We start from the raw sequence: 18,578 nt of genomic DNA on the forward strand, positions 1-18,578 counted from the left end.
TGTAAGCTTGCGATGGAATTTATTGCAAATGGTGAGGGATTTTGTTTAAATTGTAGTCAAAGGAATCCCTCGCAAATTCAAAGCAGTTCATCCCTCCCCTCGTCAAGTTTCGAGCGGGCGGGCCGGCTTGGGTCAAAATATAAATTAAGTGATAGTGACTTCGAGACAGGCATCAATACCAACTCGAACATCGCTAGGCTGCTTCAAAATCGAAAGAAATGGGTGGGGGGATTCACTGTGGTCCTTTTTCAAGGCATGATATGATGAGATTTTCTTACAGTGCATCACCGTGCTGTGCCTATATCTCTACCTCGTGTTCCTTTTTTCCGAAGTCTTATCGAGCAGCAAAGAAAGGTCATAAATGTATGTTTTCCAACGGCAAAGTTACAACGGCCTTTCACTCTCACGTCCCAGGTGTAATTGCTCCAGCGTTTTGCGAGACGGTGTGCCCGCGTCCCTCGCTAGCCTCCCAGTCTCAGCCCGACTCCAGTTTCTCCGAGTTTCTCGCTCTGCCGCGGTGCCTCGACGCGTGAGAGCTCGGCGGGAACCTTCTACAATTTGCAGGCACGGTTTAAGGGGGCAAGGGGGGGGAGGCAGTCCCCCCCCCCCTCCTGTCAGATTTCGTGGTAGTATCAAAGTGGAAAACCCTGTATTTCAAAAGAAAATGGGACATTGGGCGTCCCTTGTTAAGTACCCGGCAGTATTTCTGTATCTGTTGTTATTGCAGTGTAAAGGGGGTGTTCTTTTGCAGGGTGATTTTTGTTCCTGCTTTTGACAGAATATTGGCAGTTAATATTTTAGGAGAGAGACAAGTTACAGGTTTCTTCCCAGAGTATGTACATTTTAATAATGAACGAAAAATATACATTTCCCCGAATTAATACAAAATTAACAAATATAACAAAAAAAAGATTCAGTCTTGTCACAGATTCTAACACCAAAAACATGAATGAGTATTTGCTTTTCAGTATAAAAATATATATAGTAGTTTTTCCGTTAAATTGATTCATTATTTACAGTATGGACAGATTAACTACTGAATCTAATGAAACACGGCGATTGTGAGGAAGCAAAAATAAATAAATAAGCACGATAACCTAACAATGCGTGTCGTAATAACATAATAGAATGGATAATAAAAAAAAATAATTAAATATATGCAGAACACTATTCAAACTATGTACACGTCCACACACCACAACGTTGCTGGCTGCAACGACTGAACAATTCTCTCGAGAGCTCTCAGGCCATGAGGACCTTTCAGTCGGGCCCACTGATTCCAATCCTACACGCACATCCAGGCCGTTGATGGCCACAAAAATTTCGACATCTCCGTTAGTAACGGGCGGCGCGACGGCCACTGTACTATCATTTTATTTTTCGACTTTGGAATGTCTTTGTGGATGCAAAAAGTGATAAGGCATCACGTGGCGGGCGTGAAGACTTGTTCAGGCACATTTGACCCCTGCCTTTTTTCCCTTTTACATACGTATCTTACTTTGGACTCATTACATCACGGCCAGCCGGCCAGCCTGACAGTTTGACCTCGCACAGTGGGCCTGCAGGCTGCACGCCGTGCCGCCGCTGGAAAGTCTGCTGCGCTGACCGCGAGATGGCCGCGAGCTGACGCGAGCTGACGCGGCGCGCCCCGATATCACGCACGGGGCGGCTGACAAGCGCTGACAAGCGGCCAGCACTGCCACGCTGACAAGAGCGGGGCGAGCCGACACTGCCAGAGACAGCAGCACACGCGGAGCGGGCGCCTTTTGGCCATTCGAAAAAGACCAATCCCATGCAGTACGCTCAGGCGAGCCGGGACGAACAAGAAAAGATGGACATGCAAGATTATTACGGGGAGAAAAATCGGCATTGAGGACACATTGCAAGATAACACTTAAGAGCGTCTACATACGTCACTAATGAACATTAGTCTTTTAACTCCCTTCCCCAACATAAAGCAAGCAAAACGGAACTGCCGCTATCACAATGATTCTGTTTTCATATTGACGTGATATCCCTCTGCAAACACGGGGTTGGGTGGACTCATTGGAGCGGTTCAAAAGTCGACCGATGACAACAAGCGCTGCCCTCAAGATGGCGGCCAGTCAACGCGGTCGGCACACGCACGGCGGGGCGGGGCGCGGCGGGGCTGTCATGGACGGATGACTAGGTGGCACTCGTAATACTGGCCCGGCTGTTCGCGGGCAAGGCAAGGCAAGGCCGCGCGCAGGGGGCGGCTGCACGGGGCGGCTGCACGGGGCGATGCTGCGCGGCTCGGCGCGGCTCGGCGCGGCCCTCACTGCGCGGGGGCGGCCGCTGTGCGCTGGCAGGCGCTGCCGCGGCCCTGCAGGAAGCCCAGCAGGTGGCGGGCGGGCAGCTGCAGGTGGTAGTAGGCGCAGTAGGGCAGCGGGTCCCAGAACACGAAGAGCGCCTCCCGCTTGTCCAGCACCGTGCCGATGAGCTTGCTGACGGCCTCCACGCTGGGCCGCTTGAGCGTGTCCAGCACGGCCTCGTGCATCCAGTAGCGGCCCGCGCCCGACACCAGCGGCCCGGACGCCTGGCGGCAGAAGTGGCGGCAGGGCTTGATGACGATGCGGGGGTGCACGGACGTGTGGCACAGGTAGGGCAGCGAGACGCCCACGCGGCAGCCCAGCGGCAGCAGCGCGTTGCCGCCGGCCGGCCGCACCAGGCGGAAGCGGAAGTGGCCGGTGACGGGCACGCGCGCGAAGAAGGCCTCCAGCCAGCGCGTCACGTCCTCGCTCTCCACGGGCACCAGGCCCTGCTCCAGGCGGCACGTCACGTTGGCCACGACCTGGCCGCCCTTGACGGTGGTGCAGGTGAGGAAGTGCTCGCCCACTACGTCCTGCACCACGACCCAGGGCCGGTGCTCGGCCAGCGCGGGCGTGATGGCGTGCGCGATGGCGCGGAACTCGTGCCTGCTGGTGGGCAGCGCCAGCTTGACGCGCTCGCGGCACCCGTCCAGCCCCGCCAGCTGCAGGAAGAAGCGCGCCGAGCGCAGCACGCCCGCCTCGTACAGGCGCAGCACGTCCTCGCGGGAGTGCACCGGGTAGAAGGGTGGTGTGGCCAGGCCGCGCGCGCGGCACCGCCGCAGCACCTCCAGCGTGTCGTCCAGCCCCAGCGTCTGCTCCAGCCCCGGGCAGAACACGGAGCAGCCCAGCAGCTCCAGGTCGGGCTTGGCCAGGGCGTCATAGTAGGCGGGCGAGCTGGAGCACACGGGCAGGTAGAACTCGGCCTCCTCGCGCACGGCGATGTCGCACAGCGCGCGCACGTACTCGTAGGGCGCGTCGGCGGACGGCGGCGGCACGGTGTAGAAGCGGTGCACGGCCGTCGAGAAGCGCGCCAGCCCGAACAGCCCGTCCACCTCGCACACCACGACGCGCGCGCCGGCCGAGTGGAAGTTGCGCGCCAGGTGCAGCGCCTGCACGGACGAGCCGCCAGAGATGAGCACGGTGCGCTTGCGGCGCGCGCGCTCCGCCGCGGGGGTGGACAGGCGAGACAGCGCGCCCTTGACCAGCGCCAGCGGCAGCTGCACCGCCTTCCAGAAGAGCCACAGCCAGGCCGACAGCCAGAGCGTGGGGCCGGCCAGCAGCAGCTGGCTCCACGACAGGTACACGAGCGCGGCCAGCAGGTTGCGCGTGAAGCGCAGCAGGAAGGCTGGGTACCAGCCGATGAGGTGCGCCAGCAGCCCGCCGGACGGGTCCTCGACCGGCAGGCCGACCGGCAAGCCGCTCGTGCGGTGGCTGTGCGGCGGCGGCGGCGACGCCTGCTCGCGGGGGTAGGCCAGCACGGTGGAGCTGGACATGGAGCGGCGCAGGCGCGGAGGCGGGGACGTGGACGGCGGCGACGTGGACGGCGGGGACCGCGACGCGGGGGAGCATGGTGACGACCCAGACGGCGGCGACCCGGCGGGCGACCCGGCGGTCGACCCGGGCCACAGCTTGGACAGGCTCTCGTTGGCGCACGCGGGCATGGCGGCAGCGGGACTGGCGTGGCCGCGGACGAGGGCCGACGGCCACCCCGGCGAGACAAGCGGACAAGCGCGCACTCTGGACCGCACCGCCTCCCCGCCCGCCCCTGCTATCTTATCTCCTGGACAGAGCCGGCCAGGCCGGCCTCTAGGCCCGGCGCGGCGCGCGCTGCCACGCCGCCACCAACGAGTGCACGCGCAGCGATGCGAGCGATGCGCAGGCGCATCTACACAGGCAGCACCGGGCAGCACCCCTCGCAAGCAAGCCGCGTCCAACCGCGTCACGGCGTGCCTGCCACGGTCGCAGCCTGCCCCTCAAAATTGGGGTTCAAGCCAAACCTCTTCAAGTCGTGGTTTTTCTCCAAAAATATGACGAAAGTTAATCATATCTTGACTGATAAACTTTTTCCGTACCTTGTTTTTTGGCTTTTAACAACCTTTTGGCTTGTTGATAAGCCCACAAACAAAGTCAGGAACATCGGAGGGGATCGCTGGAAGAGGCGTTCCATCTAGTTTCATTTTGCCCAATGGGGATCAGCTTTGATCCTGCGGGCCCAGCCCCTCCAGCACGCGCAGCGACGCGCACTGGAGGGCCCCACGCCCCGCTGCCCCGCTCTACGCGGGTATACGCGGGGAGGGCGCGGTGGCCGCGCACCGGCCGGCGCGTGGTACGGCGGCTCCACCAGCCCCCCTCCCACAACCCCTCCCCCAACCCCTCACCAACCCCCACCCTCCGAGAGGGCAGAAGGGGGTGAGGGGGAGGTCCGCAGACAAGGCACATTCGTTTGATCAAGTTGTTTCATTGCAAATGCCCGTTTCTTTTAAACGGCTCACCCGGTCCCGGAGATCCGAAATCGTATTATGCGTCCCACCCCATGTCTTTCATCAGAGGCAAGAGTAAGATAACAAAAGGAGAATGTTCTGCGTCGCACGGACTACACGAGTCGACCCGCAACAAAAGGGGGAAGAGGACGATACTGGGTCCATGGCTGAGATAGAGTGGAGTTTTCTCACTTTGTGTCAAGGCAGCAGAGGGACTGGCCAGAATCAAAGAGTTGGGGACACTCCATGACATGACAGACAACACCATGATGCCTAGGACACCTTCAAAGATGTCCACAATTGCAGCTATAAGGCTCAAAGTAGACTGGCCATGAGTGGCAAACCTGTTTGATAAATAACTTACGTAAGTTAAGTCCTACCCTCTTATACTAAAAGAAAAGAAAAAAAAGAAAAAAGAGCCAAACAAAGAAAAATTTGATTTCTCTTTAGAAACGAAAATACTGTCACCTTCGCTAGCCTTACGTGACGCGTCATTTCACATTAGAGATGTAAGAAACCATGAGATTAATTTTGAGAACTTCGAAAGCTTTTCAAACCCATACGGTATTCAATTATAAGACTACTCCAAAGAACACAAAGCACTATTGCGACATCATTTGTGGTCAATTTGGCCACTACGAGTCGAAATTTTGACAGCAACAACCCATCATTTTGACATCAGTTAGACTGCCTATGACTGTTTGGTGAGTGATTTTGGAACAAAGACCTTATCCAATAAGTCATGTAACCAGAATTACCCAGGTCACTCAAACTTCAGTGATTGAAACTTAGCATTAATAAAGATTTTGAGATTGAATCGTGACGTAAGTATATGTCATGACTACATCGTGACATCTGAAATACGCTGATATGATGAACCGGTAACGTATACAGGTGGCGATGTCATGTGTCATGTGCCATAGAAACGTCTCTGACACGAAATTCAAGAAGTATGACTCACCGAAACGTCTATAACTCGATGCAGACAATTCAGCAACTTCCCACGGTTCAACTGCATGAATTTTCATTCGTTGTTTCCAGAGCACAGAGACTGATTCTTTCTTTCATTCGTTTTGTTTACATCACAACAAACATGTGAGTGTATGTACAGAGCGGTTATTTCCACTCCGACTGCGGCGGTGTCTTCTTACGTCCTGCGGATACTGGCAGACGCCAACTAAACAAGTGACACTCGAAAACAACGTCCGATCTGTTGTGATGCGAATTCAAATTTAGTTCTTCCAAATTGTAAACGGCTGGCCGATTGCAGGCAATCGTTGATTCTGATCCTCTTTGTGTTGCAAGTCGTGCTCTCGCCGGCTGTACTTAATTTGTCGGTTCGTCTCTAGAATTTACCATGGCAGACAGAAACAGAAGAAAATCATCCGTAAGTAACGATATAGGGCTCTATGTTTGGTTAGTCAGTGCTTCAAACAGTTGATGTAAACATTAATGATCCTCTCACTTTCACTTTCTACATTATTCCGAAAACAAATCATTTTTATCCTTACTTCTTATTTTAAGCTGTAAATAACGAGGTTTCATTGTGTCAGTGCAATGCTTGCTATAGCTTTCCCTGTTGTCTGAAGTCCTTTTTAGTCTGTTATTTTCTCCGTTTAATTGTTTATCGATATGCTTCATTTGTTCTCCACAGATTCTAAAGCTGCCAAAATCTAATGCTCGAGCCCCATTGCAAGATGTGAACACGTTGGAAGTTAAGACCACCCTGGATGATGATCTTACCTCGCATACTGCACTTGCACGGCGAAGAGTAAGCTTCGCCGGGAAAAATTTTGTCAAGTAAGAGATTGTTTCAACACCCTTCCCTTCATAAACTTACTTTAAACATTTAATCACTTAGAAACTTTGTTGCTTCTGTTTTCAGAGAGTTCTGCTCCGAAGCTGATATAGTGTCAGTTTATCATGCTCCAGAATATGAGGAATTGCTCGCCTCTGCTGAATCGTCAGGATTGGTGACCAGTGATAGTTCAAATACACACTCTAGCACCACAATTAGTGAAAATAACAGCACTTTTGGATCAAGAGCACAACTTTCAGGTATTTGCATATTAAGTTAAGAAATAGTTTCACTTCCATTAGCTTTAAATTTGTTTCTGAACTGAGTAGTCTTCTTCAGGTATAAGGTCCCATCAGGTATAATCCCATCAAGCATAATTCTCATCACATATAACGCATAAATAATTTTTGTTGATTAACACGAAATCTCCTCAGGTATAATTCTTAACAGATATAACCGATATCTTATAATAAATACAGGCGAAGCATAAGATATAATTCTGTTCACATATAACTCCCTTCAGGAATAATGTCATCAAATATAATTCTCCTCAAATATAATTCCCATCAGGCATAATACACAATTTTGCCAGCTTCAGTATGGATCTTCATTGATGGTACATTTTCCGTCCGTCCTGAGAAACCATCTAGTAGGCAGGTGTTGGTCATTTCAGCCCTCCACCAAAACATGGTGAGCACACTGTTTGCAGCTGCAAGCACTCAAAAAGTTTACAGGGCTTTCTTGTGTACTTTGCGATTTAAAGTACGGTATAGCATTGATACCTAGAGTTTTTTTGGCCCTTCGTTTCAGTTGTTCCCAGTTTGCTTTGCCTTGATGGTAACCGAAGCGGAGGTGGCGTACCAATACTTGTACTTTGATTCCTTCCTTGGCCAAGGTTCCACTATTGCTTCGCTTTCTGAATGCACACACCTAGCAAGGTGTCACGGTTGACCAATCTAAATTGGATCGCTCCTCAGAGCCAAATTTATTGTGAAATATAATATAAATTTAAAAACATTAAAGTTATATCTGTTGGGAATTATACTTGATGCAAATTATACCTGATGAAACCAAAAATTAATCCATTATACCTGTTGAGAATTATGCGTGTTGCCAATTATACCTGAAGAACATTATACCTGATGGGATTATACCTGATGGGACCTTATACCTGTTGAAGTTCCCCCTTCTGAACTATTTATTTATTTTTATTTTTTATATTTTTTTTTATTTTCTCCTAGCCTCTAAATCAGTGAGCATCCAAGATGATTATGACCCTTGTGATGAAATCATGCTACAATTTAAAGGAAAAAAGGGACCTCAGACTCAGGCCCAGAAACCTTCTGGTAAAACAAGACTCAGTTTTGGTGATATTTGCATTCCAAAGTTTGAATCAGAAGATGCTCCACCTCCCGCTGTTGAGACATCTACAAGAAACATAAAAACTTGTTCATCTCACAAGAAGGCGGATGCTCAAGAAAATTATTTGATGGCTGGAACTAAAACTTCGAATCCTATTTTGGGAGCACATTTGTGTGTCAGGAGCAAAGTGTTCAATTTGCTTCTCAAACTATCAATCATTGTGTCCAAGAGCACCAAACTGTCAATAAAATAGACAGAACCGAGCTTCGAAGTGTCCTCATTGGTTCTGGAGAAGAAAGAAAACCAGAAGTCAAGAGGTTTTTATTTGAAGGAGGAGTAGCACAATCAGAATATGAAGATACTTCGCCTTCTTTGGTGGGATCATCAGTTCCGACCCCAACAATGGAAAACTCTGTGTTTGTGAGCCAAACAAATCTCGCTCATTCTGCATCAGAAGCACCTAAAATAGGCATTGAGCATATGAACAATGTGGACTGTGGCCTTGGTGATACTACCCAATGCATGAATGAATCTATGGATTTCACAAAAGCTGTCCCGGGAGTTATTCACATTGGATGCTTGGAGAATCCAGTGGCCGATGACAATAAAATACAGCTTGAGCCCATTAGACAGTCTTTGCCACATTCCAAGACTCAGATAATGTGCACTTCAATGGAATTTACACAAGCGTTGCCAGGAAATATTCAGACTGATTTTCAGCATGGCAACAACCCCTTTCCAGATAAAAGAGAGAATGAAATACGCTACAGCAACAAAGCCAAAAGTACCGCTACAAAGCCTTCAGGTCCAGTGCCATCTGAAATTCAAGTGGGCTTTCCAATTGATAGAATTACAGGAGTTCTCCAAACAGAGAAGGAAGCAGTCAATCAAACCATAGCAATGGATAGTTCTATGGAAATGACAAAACCTTTGCCTTCCAATATCCAAGTAGGCTTTGCATCCAATGACATTGGAATTCTACCCAAGGAAGGTGGAATGGCGAACTGCACTACGGCAATGCATACTTCGATGGAAATGACAAGACCTCTTCCTTCCAATATTCAAGTAGGCTTGGCGTCAAATGATATGGCTGGATTTCTACACAAGGATGGTGGAGTGGCCAACTGCACTGTGGCCATGCATACTTCGATGGAAATGACAAGACCTCTTCCTTCCAATATTCAAGTAGGCTTGGCAGCAAATGATATGGCTGGAATTCCTTACAAGGAAATTGGTATGGTCAACCATACCATTGCAATGGATACTTCAATGGAAATGACGAAACCTCTTCCTACGAATATCCAAGTAGGCTTGGCATCAAACAATATGGCTGGAATTCTGCACAAGGAAGGTGTAATGGCCAACTGCACTACGGCAATGCATACTTCGATGGAAATGACAAGACCTCTTCCTTCCAATATTCAAGTAGGCTTGACGTCAAACAATGTGGCTGGAATTCTGCACAAGGAAGGTGGAATGGTCAACTGCACTACGGCAATTCATACTTCGATGGAAATGACAAAACCTCTTCCTTCGAATATCCAAGTAGGCTTGGCGTCAAATGATATGGCTGGAATTCTGCACAAGGAAGGTGGAATGGCCAACTGCACTACGGCAATGCATACTTCGATGGAAATGACCAAACCTCTTCCTTCCAATATTCAAGTAGGCTTGGCAGCAAATGATATGTCTGGAATTCCAAACAAGGAAATTGGTATGGCCAATGATACCATTGCAATGGATACTTCAATGGAAATGACAAAACCACTTCCCTCCAATATCCAAATAGGCTTGGCGTCAAACAATGTGGCTAGAATTCCTCACAAGCAAAGTGGTATGGCCAACCACACTGTTGCAATGGATACTTCGATGGAAATGACAAAACCACTTCCTTCCAATATCCAGGTAGGCTTTGTGTCAAATGATTTGGCTGGAATTACTTTCAATGAAGACGGTGTAGCAAAACCCTCTACCAGTTTCAAAGAAGAATTTGATAAGGATCAAAAAGTTCAGAGCAATTTTCTGCAAGGAAGTGTTACTATACATTCATCAGACGCTCACGAACTGCCAATGGGACACCCTTCTTTCGAAATTGAAGACAGCTTTGTCCTGCCTGCCGACCCTTTCAAGTCCAAGCCTCTTCTTAATTCCTCCCCTCCTAGGCAAAGTGGAATTGAAGCTTATCAAAGCTTATCAAAGAAAGTTGCTGTTTCATCTCAGGTTGGAGTGGAACACACTCAAAGCGGTATGGGTTTGTCTAGTATGTCTGACATTATTAGCCCAGTACCCAATGAGCTCCAAGAGAAGCCTTTGTCTAATACACGCATTGGCGCCGATCCTTTTAAGTCCAAAGTTATTTCCATTCTCCCCCACTCTGTACAAGCTGCTGTGGAAGAAGTGAGGAGCCTTGAAGTGCCTCTGAGGACAACTGCAAATACTGAATTGTCTCCAAGAACAAAATCTCATTTCTCTGTTTCAAAATCTCCCAACAGTATTGCTTTGAAGGCAGTCAGTGGGTCTCCAATAGCCTCAACAAAAACTGAACATCCAACTCCATTCTTGGATGTTTCCAATCCATTCAAATCTAAATCACGCCTTATGAATTCCCCAATTAAACATAGTAATGAGTTGTCAGTTCATGTATCACCGAGCAACAAAGAAGCTGATGGGCCAAATTCTGAAGTAAGAAATGATGGTGCCATGCAGCCCACCACAGCAACCCTCCTTGGTGACATGAGTAGTCATCATCTTATGATATCAGATGAGCCTGATCCATTCCAAGATGTTCCAAGTGTCAACATGGAAATTTCAGCCAGCATCAACGATTCTGGAGCAAATCTGCTGCACACCACCATTAAGAATGCAGAATTGACTCTGCAGCAAATGCATAGCCCTGATTTGGAAGAAATGCAGCCAATTTCAAGAAACAAGGAAAATAGTTATTTGGTCAAAGCACTTGAAGATATGGATTGTGATCCTTTCCCGTCTGAAGGGGCTAGTTCGGCACTATTGCCTTCCAATGAAGCGAACTCTTGTCTCAGTCATCAAATTGCAAGTCCGGAAGATGAAGGAAGTATCAACAAAAAATCAACAAGGGATGACACTGACAAAATTGAAGGCATACAAACTGCCAAACGTTCCAGAGATCATAGTTTAGATTGTAGAGGAGTCGATCCTAATACTTCAGATGAAAGTTCATCATCTAAACGATTGTGCAAATATAGACCTGTTGCTGTGAGTAAGGAGTGCAAAGAAACTTTTAATGGCACCTTTGGCTCCGATCTGTCAGAAAAAATGTCTAGCAGTTCCAGTTCTAATCAAAATTGTAGCAATACGTCATCAGATGAGCATTTTCGATCTGTTGATGATATTGTTTCGAATCCCAAGTTGTGGATTGCAATGAAAAAGGGGGAAGACTTGTGGTCTTTCAGTTTTACTCACATGTGTTTTGAGCTGGAAGTTCATCTCAAGATGTCTTCTACCGCTGAAGGGATTGTAGAAGGCAGCCATGGACGTTTCCTTTGGAATGTTTCAGGTCAGTATACATTATGATGAAAAATCAACAGTTATTAATGAAACTGTCTGCTTTGATTTTCATATTCAATACAATTTTCAGATTCTACAAAACCCATTATACGCTGGGGAATGAAAATATTAATGGATAAACTGGATACAAAAGAGTGGGATTCTCTCTTGTACCATTCTCCAAATTTTCTCAACACAATGCAAAAGCTAAGAAGCACTGTTATTGACATCAAGAGTTTCCTTGCAGAAGCTATTGCTCAAGAGGGATTGCTAAACTTAGAATACACACCGAACAGGTAATACAATAGTTAAGACCTCTTCAACATGTATAATAATAAATGTTATGTTAACACCTCTTCCTCTCTCTTCAGCTTCTCAACGCTTATAATGAGTTTTAAATTGCACTTGTGCTTTCAAGTGACTGTAGAGCTTGACCTTTTGGAGAGATTCACTCCAGACCATATTACAGTGTTAAACATTTTTGGAAAAGTAAGGTAATGTATCAAATTTTAAGTTTTATAATGCTTAAAATTGCTATAGAATTATTGGTTTGCATAATTTTATGTTGTTTTTTTAGGGAACAGGAGGTGAAAAATCTTGTCACAGGGGTCAAGAAGGATAAATTTTTTGTACGCAATTACATAAGAGATATTAAGGATTATGTTGTCACACTGGAAAGCTTTTGTAAATAGAAGTTGTGTTACGTGAATTTGACTTAAGATCTCAATACAGCCTTTACAGTTCAGACAGTATTGGGCCCTTGTTATCCTATGTATTTTAAATTTCTTTCTTTCTTAAATCGAATTATATGCACCATGTATATAGTGTAATTTTAAACAGAAAATATGTTGAGCAGTTGATTTTTTTGATGCTATTTTGTATTCAGTCTGAACAGTTTTGGAGCTTGGTTACAATGCATGATAAGTGACGTCATAATTGAAATATAATTTATTTGTTTTTTACTTATTTTTTGTGTTTGTCCAAATCATTTGCTAATTCATGATTGTCTGCGTTATGCACAAGTGCCAGCAGTAATCTATGAAAGCATTTTTGCCTCTTGTATATTAAATTAAGCCAATGTTGTCTAATATCCAATCGATGTAGTAGGACACTCGTGTGTACACTCCTGGAGAGGGTGTGAGCCCACAGCGCTTGGATCCAAATGATACAATGCCAACAATGTAATACCTGAGTACAAAAGGAAAGAAGTGCATCTGTGATAGATATCTAAAATTTTCAAATTCATTCCATCCATTTAAATACTTACGCACCTTGGACCTCCATTGTAAGCCTCCACCTTCAATAGAGGACCGCCGGAATCACCTGAGCATGCATCGAATCCTATCTCACCTCCAGCACACATCTGTCTTTTTGTTATGTTGGCTTGGTTTCGATACAAGGCATGACAAATGGAATTGGAAACTACTGGGAGGTGAACCGTGCGCAGCTCTTGACTGGATTTCTGTAAGGCTGTGAACAGAGTGGAAATTACGAAAATGCTTAGCAGAGAACATTGATTTGTAAATGTTGCTGTGTTGCAGTGAAGGATGTGACTGGGCACTCTTACTTAGGTCGAAGATACCCCAGCCTGCTACCTCTGTCCGTTCTTGCTCGAAGCTCTTGGTGAGGAGGTCGCCATAGAGAATGCAGACTGGTGCAACCCAGCCTGCAATCCAGCCATTTGCAGCCAATGCAGTCGCAGCGCTCAGGTCACATGTACACTGGGAAAACAAACGTATGACACGTGCACACTTTTGAAAGGCGTTGCAGTTTCTTTTAGGCTTTTCTTGTTGTGGTAGATCAGTTACATTCCTTCCCCAATTACGACGTTAAGCTTGATGTAAGGCCCAAGAGGTAGCCTGAATTAAATGATAATGGTAGCCTATAGTGGTGTCACTCTTTTGGCCCTCAATACACACTTCAACTTAATGGGAAAAGGACTGTGTATACGTTTGGTTTTCCCAGTGTGAGTTAATCCAGATAAAAGTCAGTATGGTGGGTCCATGGACAAATTTAATGTTACGTGATGTTAAATGTTATTCAAACACAGTAAATGATCATGTCCAGTATAATAAATATATTTTTACCTCTGCTTCATTGTGAACTGACTAGAGTTTGAGAGACTGAGCAATTTCATAAATATAAAGCTAGATAAGCTTTAGTTAAAATAAAAAGTTTTATCTGGCAAATTGAAAAAATAAAAAAATAATCTTAAAAAAACACATGGTTGAAGATCAACCACAGTTCAATTCGTTGCATTCCCTTTCAGACGCCACTTTCAGTAATTTGTTCTGTAGAACCATGTCATTATTTTCTGCCCTTTATTCTTGGGCTGGCGAATGAGGACACGGCTACCACCACTGACTGTTTTGCTGTAAGTGCTTGTAATTACCGTTAAAGTTTATTTTCTGGGCCAGCTTGACGAGGGCGATGTCGTTGGCGAAGCGCGGGTTGTTGTAGTCCTGGTGCACGATGACGAACTCCGGGTCTATGTCGTACACTGGCGGGGCGCACACTGAGTATTGGCAGTCAGGGTCAGTGGTGGTGTCCCACTCGCCCAGGCGCACTCCGGCACTGCGGGCAAAGCTTGCGGGCAAAGCTCGTGGAGACCAAGCCGACCAAGCCATCGGCCGGCCGTCGGCGGACTGGGCTTCGGCCTTCGGCCGGCCATCGGCTGGACGGGACGGGCGGCAGGCACTTACATTATACTTACAATTCGAAGTTTTCCGGCAAGTTCTTGACGCAGTGGGCCGCCGTCAGGACGTGGAAGTGCGTGATGACCGCCCCCGCGCACCGGTACACCCTCCGAGCCACGCCGTCCACTAAAAGGTGAAAGGGAAGGGCGTCTTCAGTCTCCTGGGAAGATTCGAACCCAGTACCGCCGCGTATCGCCCAGGGGCGGACTCGCTTACGGTTGTAGCCGATGCGCGCCAGCCACGGGTACTGGCCGAGCCCTGCCACGAAGCCCCCCACTATGCGGTCGGCCAGGGCGCCCTTGCTCAGCCCGCACTTCTTGGCGTTGACGAGGTGCCAGTTGGGGTGGACCTGGTCCTCGTCCTCGTTGCCCAGCCCGACGCCACCAACAGCGGGGTCGTGGAACGGCGAGGCGTCCGAGGCGACCGGCTGCTGCTGTTGGTGGGCTCCGTTGGGGCTGTTGGAGCGGACGTCCATGTTGTTGTCGGCCTGGGCCCCATCTGGCCCGGGAAGAGCGTCGCTTTAAGGACGCCGTTGGCGTTGGCCGACCTCGCGCTATCTACGCCCAACGAGCGTGTACCTGAGTGGGCGATGCCGGCCGAGTCAAAGGGAGGCGAGGCGTAGCTCACGGGGGGGTCCTCGTCGTCGTGCAGCACGTCGCCCACGCTCGCCGTGCTCACCGTGCTTGCCGTGTGCCGAACCTGGTTCTGGGCCTGGGTGACTTGCTGGCCGGCTGAGCTCGCCGTCTTGAATACGGTGTGGTGGCCGGTGGCGGTGCTGGCAGTGCTTGAGGGCCTGCCTACGCCCGCCGTGCTGCCCGCTGCGGACCAGGACGGCGTCACGCCAGTCAGAAAGCCAGCCTGCAGAAGACGGTGTACAGCCAAAGTGGCAAGGGAGTGATTCGAAGCCGCAAATCCCGTTTGCAGGCGGCTGTGGCCTTTCTCAAGACGCCTCCCTGTGCGCTCGGCACGGCCTCCAAGGCACGGCGACACAGCCAACGTCAGCGCGCTAGCGGAGCTCCGTCAAGCAACCTCGTACCTGGAGAGAGTGGACGCGCGGCCATGGAGTGCAGAGGATGTCCAGGGTCAGCAGCAGCAAAGGCAGGCTCCCGCGCATGGCATCACCCCTGGGGGAACAAGACCCGTGTCATCACCGGGACCGCGTACATCGTGGCCTCGGTCCGCAGCGCGGCGGGCGTGGCCAGGGCGTGGCCAGGGCGTGGCGCCCGAAGTTGGTGCGCACTCCGTTTGCCCCTTCCGGCACTCCGGGCTGCATCCCCAGCGGCCACCTACCGCGCAGCACTCTTTAGTACGCATTTTCCGCGCTGCCCCAGCCGCCACCGGCAAGGCCGGCGGTGGGCCAGGGACCGCGATAGCGCCTATCATGGCGGAGGCCGAGCCGAACGGGCCGCTACTGACCAGGCAGACGTCCTCGGTGCCGGGGTCCGTGGCGGCCCTGGTGGCGGCGGCGCGTTGCGGCGCGGCGCTCCCCGCGCGACGTGGAGTGGTCCGCGCGGGGCGCCCAGCGGCCAGAGGGTCCCCGAGGGACGGCGGCCCGCGGCCTGCACAGCGCCGCGCCTTGCGCCTCGCCGCCCCCCTGGCGGGGCTGGCAGGCAGGGCCGGCAGGCAGGGCCCCACGTTGCACTCCATTGTGGCGCACACTGCCAGGAGACCCGCCTCTCGCCGAACAGAAACAACGGGAGCACGACCAGCACGTCTGAGTATAGCAGCTTTATGCCCGCTATCAAGAATGCGCTGATCAAGGACGGTTTTACAAATGCTTTGGATTGGTAGATTGTGTAGCTTATGCTTAGGATAGGTAGTTGCGCGGGGAGTTGGTCGTAAAACCAAGAGCGTTTTTTTCCAGTTCAATCGAAGTTTAATTTGTCGCAAGGAAGCCCCCTCCTCTTACAATGACTTGGTAACCTTATAGTCCTGGTACAGCAGTTGAAATTAAAACATTTGAAAAGACAATGTCCTACATTTAAAAAATAATCGCCGAGCGAACAAAGCTCTCCTTTGGGATTCCAATCTCCCATAATCCGACGGAGACAGCATTGACATTAAGATTGGCTGATTTCAAAGTTGCGCATTCACATATGTACAAATCCCAGTGTTGATACCCCGGTTGATGCTCGGACAGCTCCGCTCGCTTGCGGAAACTGCCAACCACGTCAACCTACTGCCCTCCTGGTAGATAGGCGTCTAGCGCTCAGCGTCCGGGGCCTGCTGCACCGTCGTCGCGGTGGTCGCGGTCGTCGTCCTGCTCCTGGCCGCCGGGCAGCGCCTCGCTGAACTCGACGCGGTGCGGCAGCTGGCGGTGGTAGGACCTCAGCCTGCTGCACCGTCGTCGCGGTGGTCGCGGTGGTCGTCCTGCTCCTGGCCGCCGGGCAGCGCCTCGCTGAACTCGACGCGGTGCGGCAGCTGGCGGTGGTAGGACCTCAGCCTGCTGCACCGTCGTCGCGGTGGCGCGGTGGTCGTCCTGCTCCTGGCCGCCGGGCAGCGCCTCGCTGAACTCGACGCGGTGCGGCAGCTGGCGGTGGTAGGACCTCAGCCTGCTGCACCGTCGTCGCGGTGGTCGCGGTGGTCGTCCTGCTCCTGGCCGCCGGGCAGCGCCTCGCTGAACTCGACGCGGTGCGGCAGCTGGCGGTGGTAGGACCTCAGCCTGCTGCACCGTCGTCGCGGTGGTCGCGGTGGTCGTCCTGCTCCTGGCCGCCGGGCAGCGCCTCGCTGAACTCGACGCGGTGCGGCAGCTGGCGGTGGTAGGACCTCAGCCTGCTGCACCGTCGTCGCGGTGGTCGCGGTGGTCGTCCTGCTCCTGGCCGCCGGGCAGCGCCTCGCTGAACTCGACGCGGTGCGGCAGCTGGCGGTGGTAGGACCTCAGCCTGCTGCACCGTCGTCGCGGTGGTCGCGGTGGTCGTCCTGCTCCTGGCCGCCGGGCAGCGCCTCGCTGAACTCGACGCGGTGCGGCAGCTGGCGGTGGTAGGACCTCAGCCTGCTGCACCGTCGTCGCGGTGGTCGCGGTGGTCGTCCTGCTCCTGGCCGCCGGGCAGCGCCTCGCTGAACTCGACGCGGTGCGGCAGCTGGCGGTGGTAGGACCTCAGCCTGCTGCACCGTCGTCGCGGTGGTCGCGGTGGTCGTCCTGCTCCTGGCCGCCGGGCAGCGCCTCGCTGAACTCGACGCGGTGCGGCAGCTGGCGGTGGTAGGACCTCAGCCTGCTGCTGGCGCGGTCCGGCGAGCGCAGGGCCGCGCTCACCGCGGTCACGCCGCGCTTGTCCTTCGCCGCGGGGCTCCACGCCCTGGCGGGCCTCGCGGGCCTGGCGTCCGCACTGCAGGGCCGCGACTGCCTCGGCCTGGGTGGAAGGAAGGACGCACGTCGTTACCCCGTGTAGGGACGGTTGCCACCTTCTTCCGTCCCTCAGAACGGCGCCAAGGCCAAGGCGCCACCTGGCGCCACTCACCCCCTGTGCAGGGCGGCCTCCAAAACCTTCACGTCGGCAGCGTCCTCGTCGTCTGAGAGAGCGGGGCATCCGAGGCCGCACTGGTCCTCCCCGTCCAAGCCCACGGAGAAGCGCGGGGACAGCCCCGTCGGCGGAGACCTGGAATGCTGGAGCAAGAGGGTCGTGAGCGGGACAGCGCCTGCAGAGAGGAGAGTAGGCAAGCCCGCCACGCAGCGGGGTCTGACGGGACGGCCGCGGCGCCTGCGCGCCTGTCAACTCGGGGGTAGGCAGGCCCGCCACGCAGCGGTGTCTGGCGGGACGGTATTCTCTTCTCTGCAGGCGCTTCGCGGCTCACCGCTTTCAGGGCTTGCATGCAACAGTGAACCGGAGCGACAGGCGTGGGCATAGTGGAAGGTTCGCACCCTCACTGTGCTCTGCGAGGTGCTCTGCGAGGTGCTCTGCACTCACCGCGGCGGACTGGCGGGACTGGCGCTCGAACAGCGTGGGGATGGTGTGCACGCGGTGCAGCATGTGGCGCATCAGCACGCCGTGCTCCAGGCGGCGCTGCCGCTCCTCCTCGCGGCGCGCCGCGGCCCGCAGCGCCAGGTCCTCCTCCGTGGAGTACTGGATGGACCGCCAGGCCGGCGTGAGCCTCGTGAGCCGCTCCTTGAGCCGCATCTCCGCGCGCCGGGCCTGCTCCTCGCGGAGGCGGTGGTGCTCCGCCTCGAGCCGCCGCCTGCAGGAACACGGGGAGCGCCAGGGGCCGTGATGCAGCCGTCGCTCTGTCTCTCTCGCGCCCCGACAGGACGCCCCACGAGTTGAACAGAGACAGAGCGATGAAACGACCCTGCAGACTGATTTCGAGAGTCGTTTTCGTCGCTCTGTCTCTCTCACACTCATGAGGCGTCCCGCACAGGTGCAAGAGAGACAGAGCGACGAAAACGACTCTC

General features: G+C 52.0%; 3 protein-coding genes and 1 long non-coding RNA gene across 4 annotated transcripts; 1 reads left to right on the top strand and 3 right to left on the bottom strand.

Moving 5' to 3' along the window:
* Positions 1–2,296: 2,296 nt before the first annotated feature.
* LOC117650781 lies at positions 2,297–3,991 on the bottom strand. Its single transcript, XM_034394383.1, has one exon. It carries the CDS (start codon positions 3,989–3,991, stop codon positions 2,297–2,299), a length of 1,695 nt encoding a protein of 564 aa, XP_034250274.1.
* A 2,016-nt stretch (positions 3,992–6,007) lies between these two features.
* Positions 6,008–12,461, top strand: LOC117651002. Its single transcript, XM_034394693.1, is given in 8 exon segments — positions 6,008–6,197; positions 6,465–6,610; positions 6,696–6,868; positions 7,850–8,220; positions 8,223–11,505; positions 11,587–11,791; positions 11,867–11,989; positions 12,073–12,461. Coding segments are annotated over 8 exon segments (4,446 nt in total). The 5' UTR covers positions 6,008–6,167; the 3' UTR covers positions 12,188–12,461.
* On the bottom strand, positions 12,429–15,667 carry LOC117650995 (CLIP domain-containing serine protease 2-like). The gene is made up of 9 exons (XM_034394679.1): positions 15,608–15,667; positions 15,228–15,315; positions 14,770–15,049; positions 14,408–14,689; positions 14,209–14,317; positions 13,888–14,069; positions 13,063–13,161; positions 12,767–12,965; positions 12,429–12,683 (listed from the first exon to the last, which is right to left on the bottom strand). The coding sequence occupies exons 2-9, from the start codon at positions 15,303–15,305 to the stop codon at positions 12,560–12,562; spliced, it is 1,353 nt and encodes a 450-aa protein (XP_034250570.1). The 5' UTR covers positions 15,306–15,315; positions 15,608–15,667; the 3' UTR covers positions 12,429–12,559.
* A 1,795-nt stretch (positions 15,668–17,462) lies between these two features.
* On the bottom strand, positions 17,463–18,187 carry LOC117651004. Its single transcript, XR_004588077.1, has 3 exons — positions 18,097–18,187; positions 17,650–17,795; positions 17,463–17,541 (listed from the first exon to the last, which is right to left on the bottom strand). It is a non-coding gene; the product is annotated as an uncharacterized LOC117651004 (long non-coding RNA).
* Between the last annotated feature and the right edge of the window lie 391 nt (positions 18,188–18,578).

This window comes from Thrips palmi, unplaced genomic scaffold, assembly GCF_012932325.1.
Source record: "Thrips palmi isolate BJ-2018 unplaced genomic scaffold, TpBJ-2018v1 HiC_scaffold_5, whole genome shotgun sequence".
Taxonomy (NCBI): Eukaryota; Metazoa; Arthropoda; class Insecta; order Thysanoptera; family Thripidae; genus Thrips; species Thrips palmi.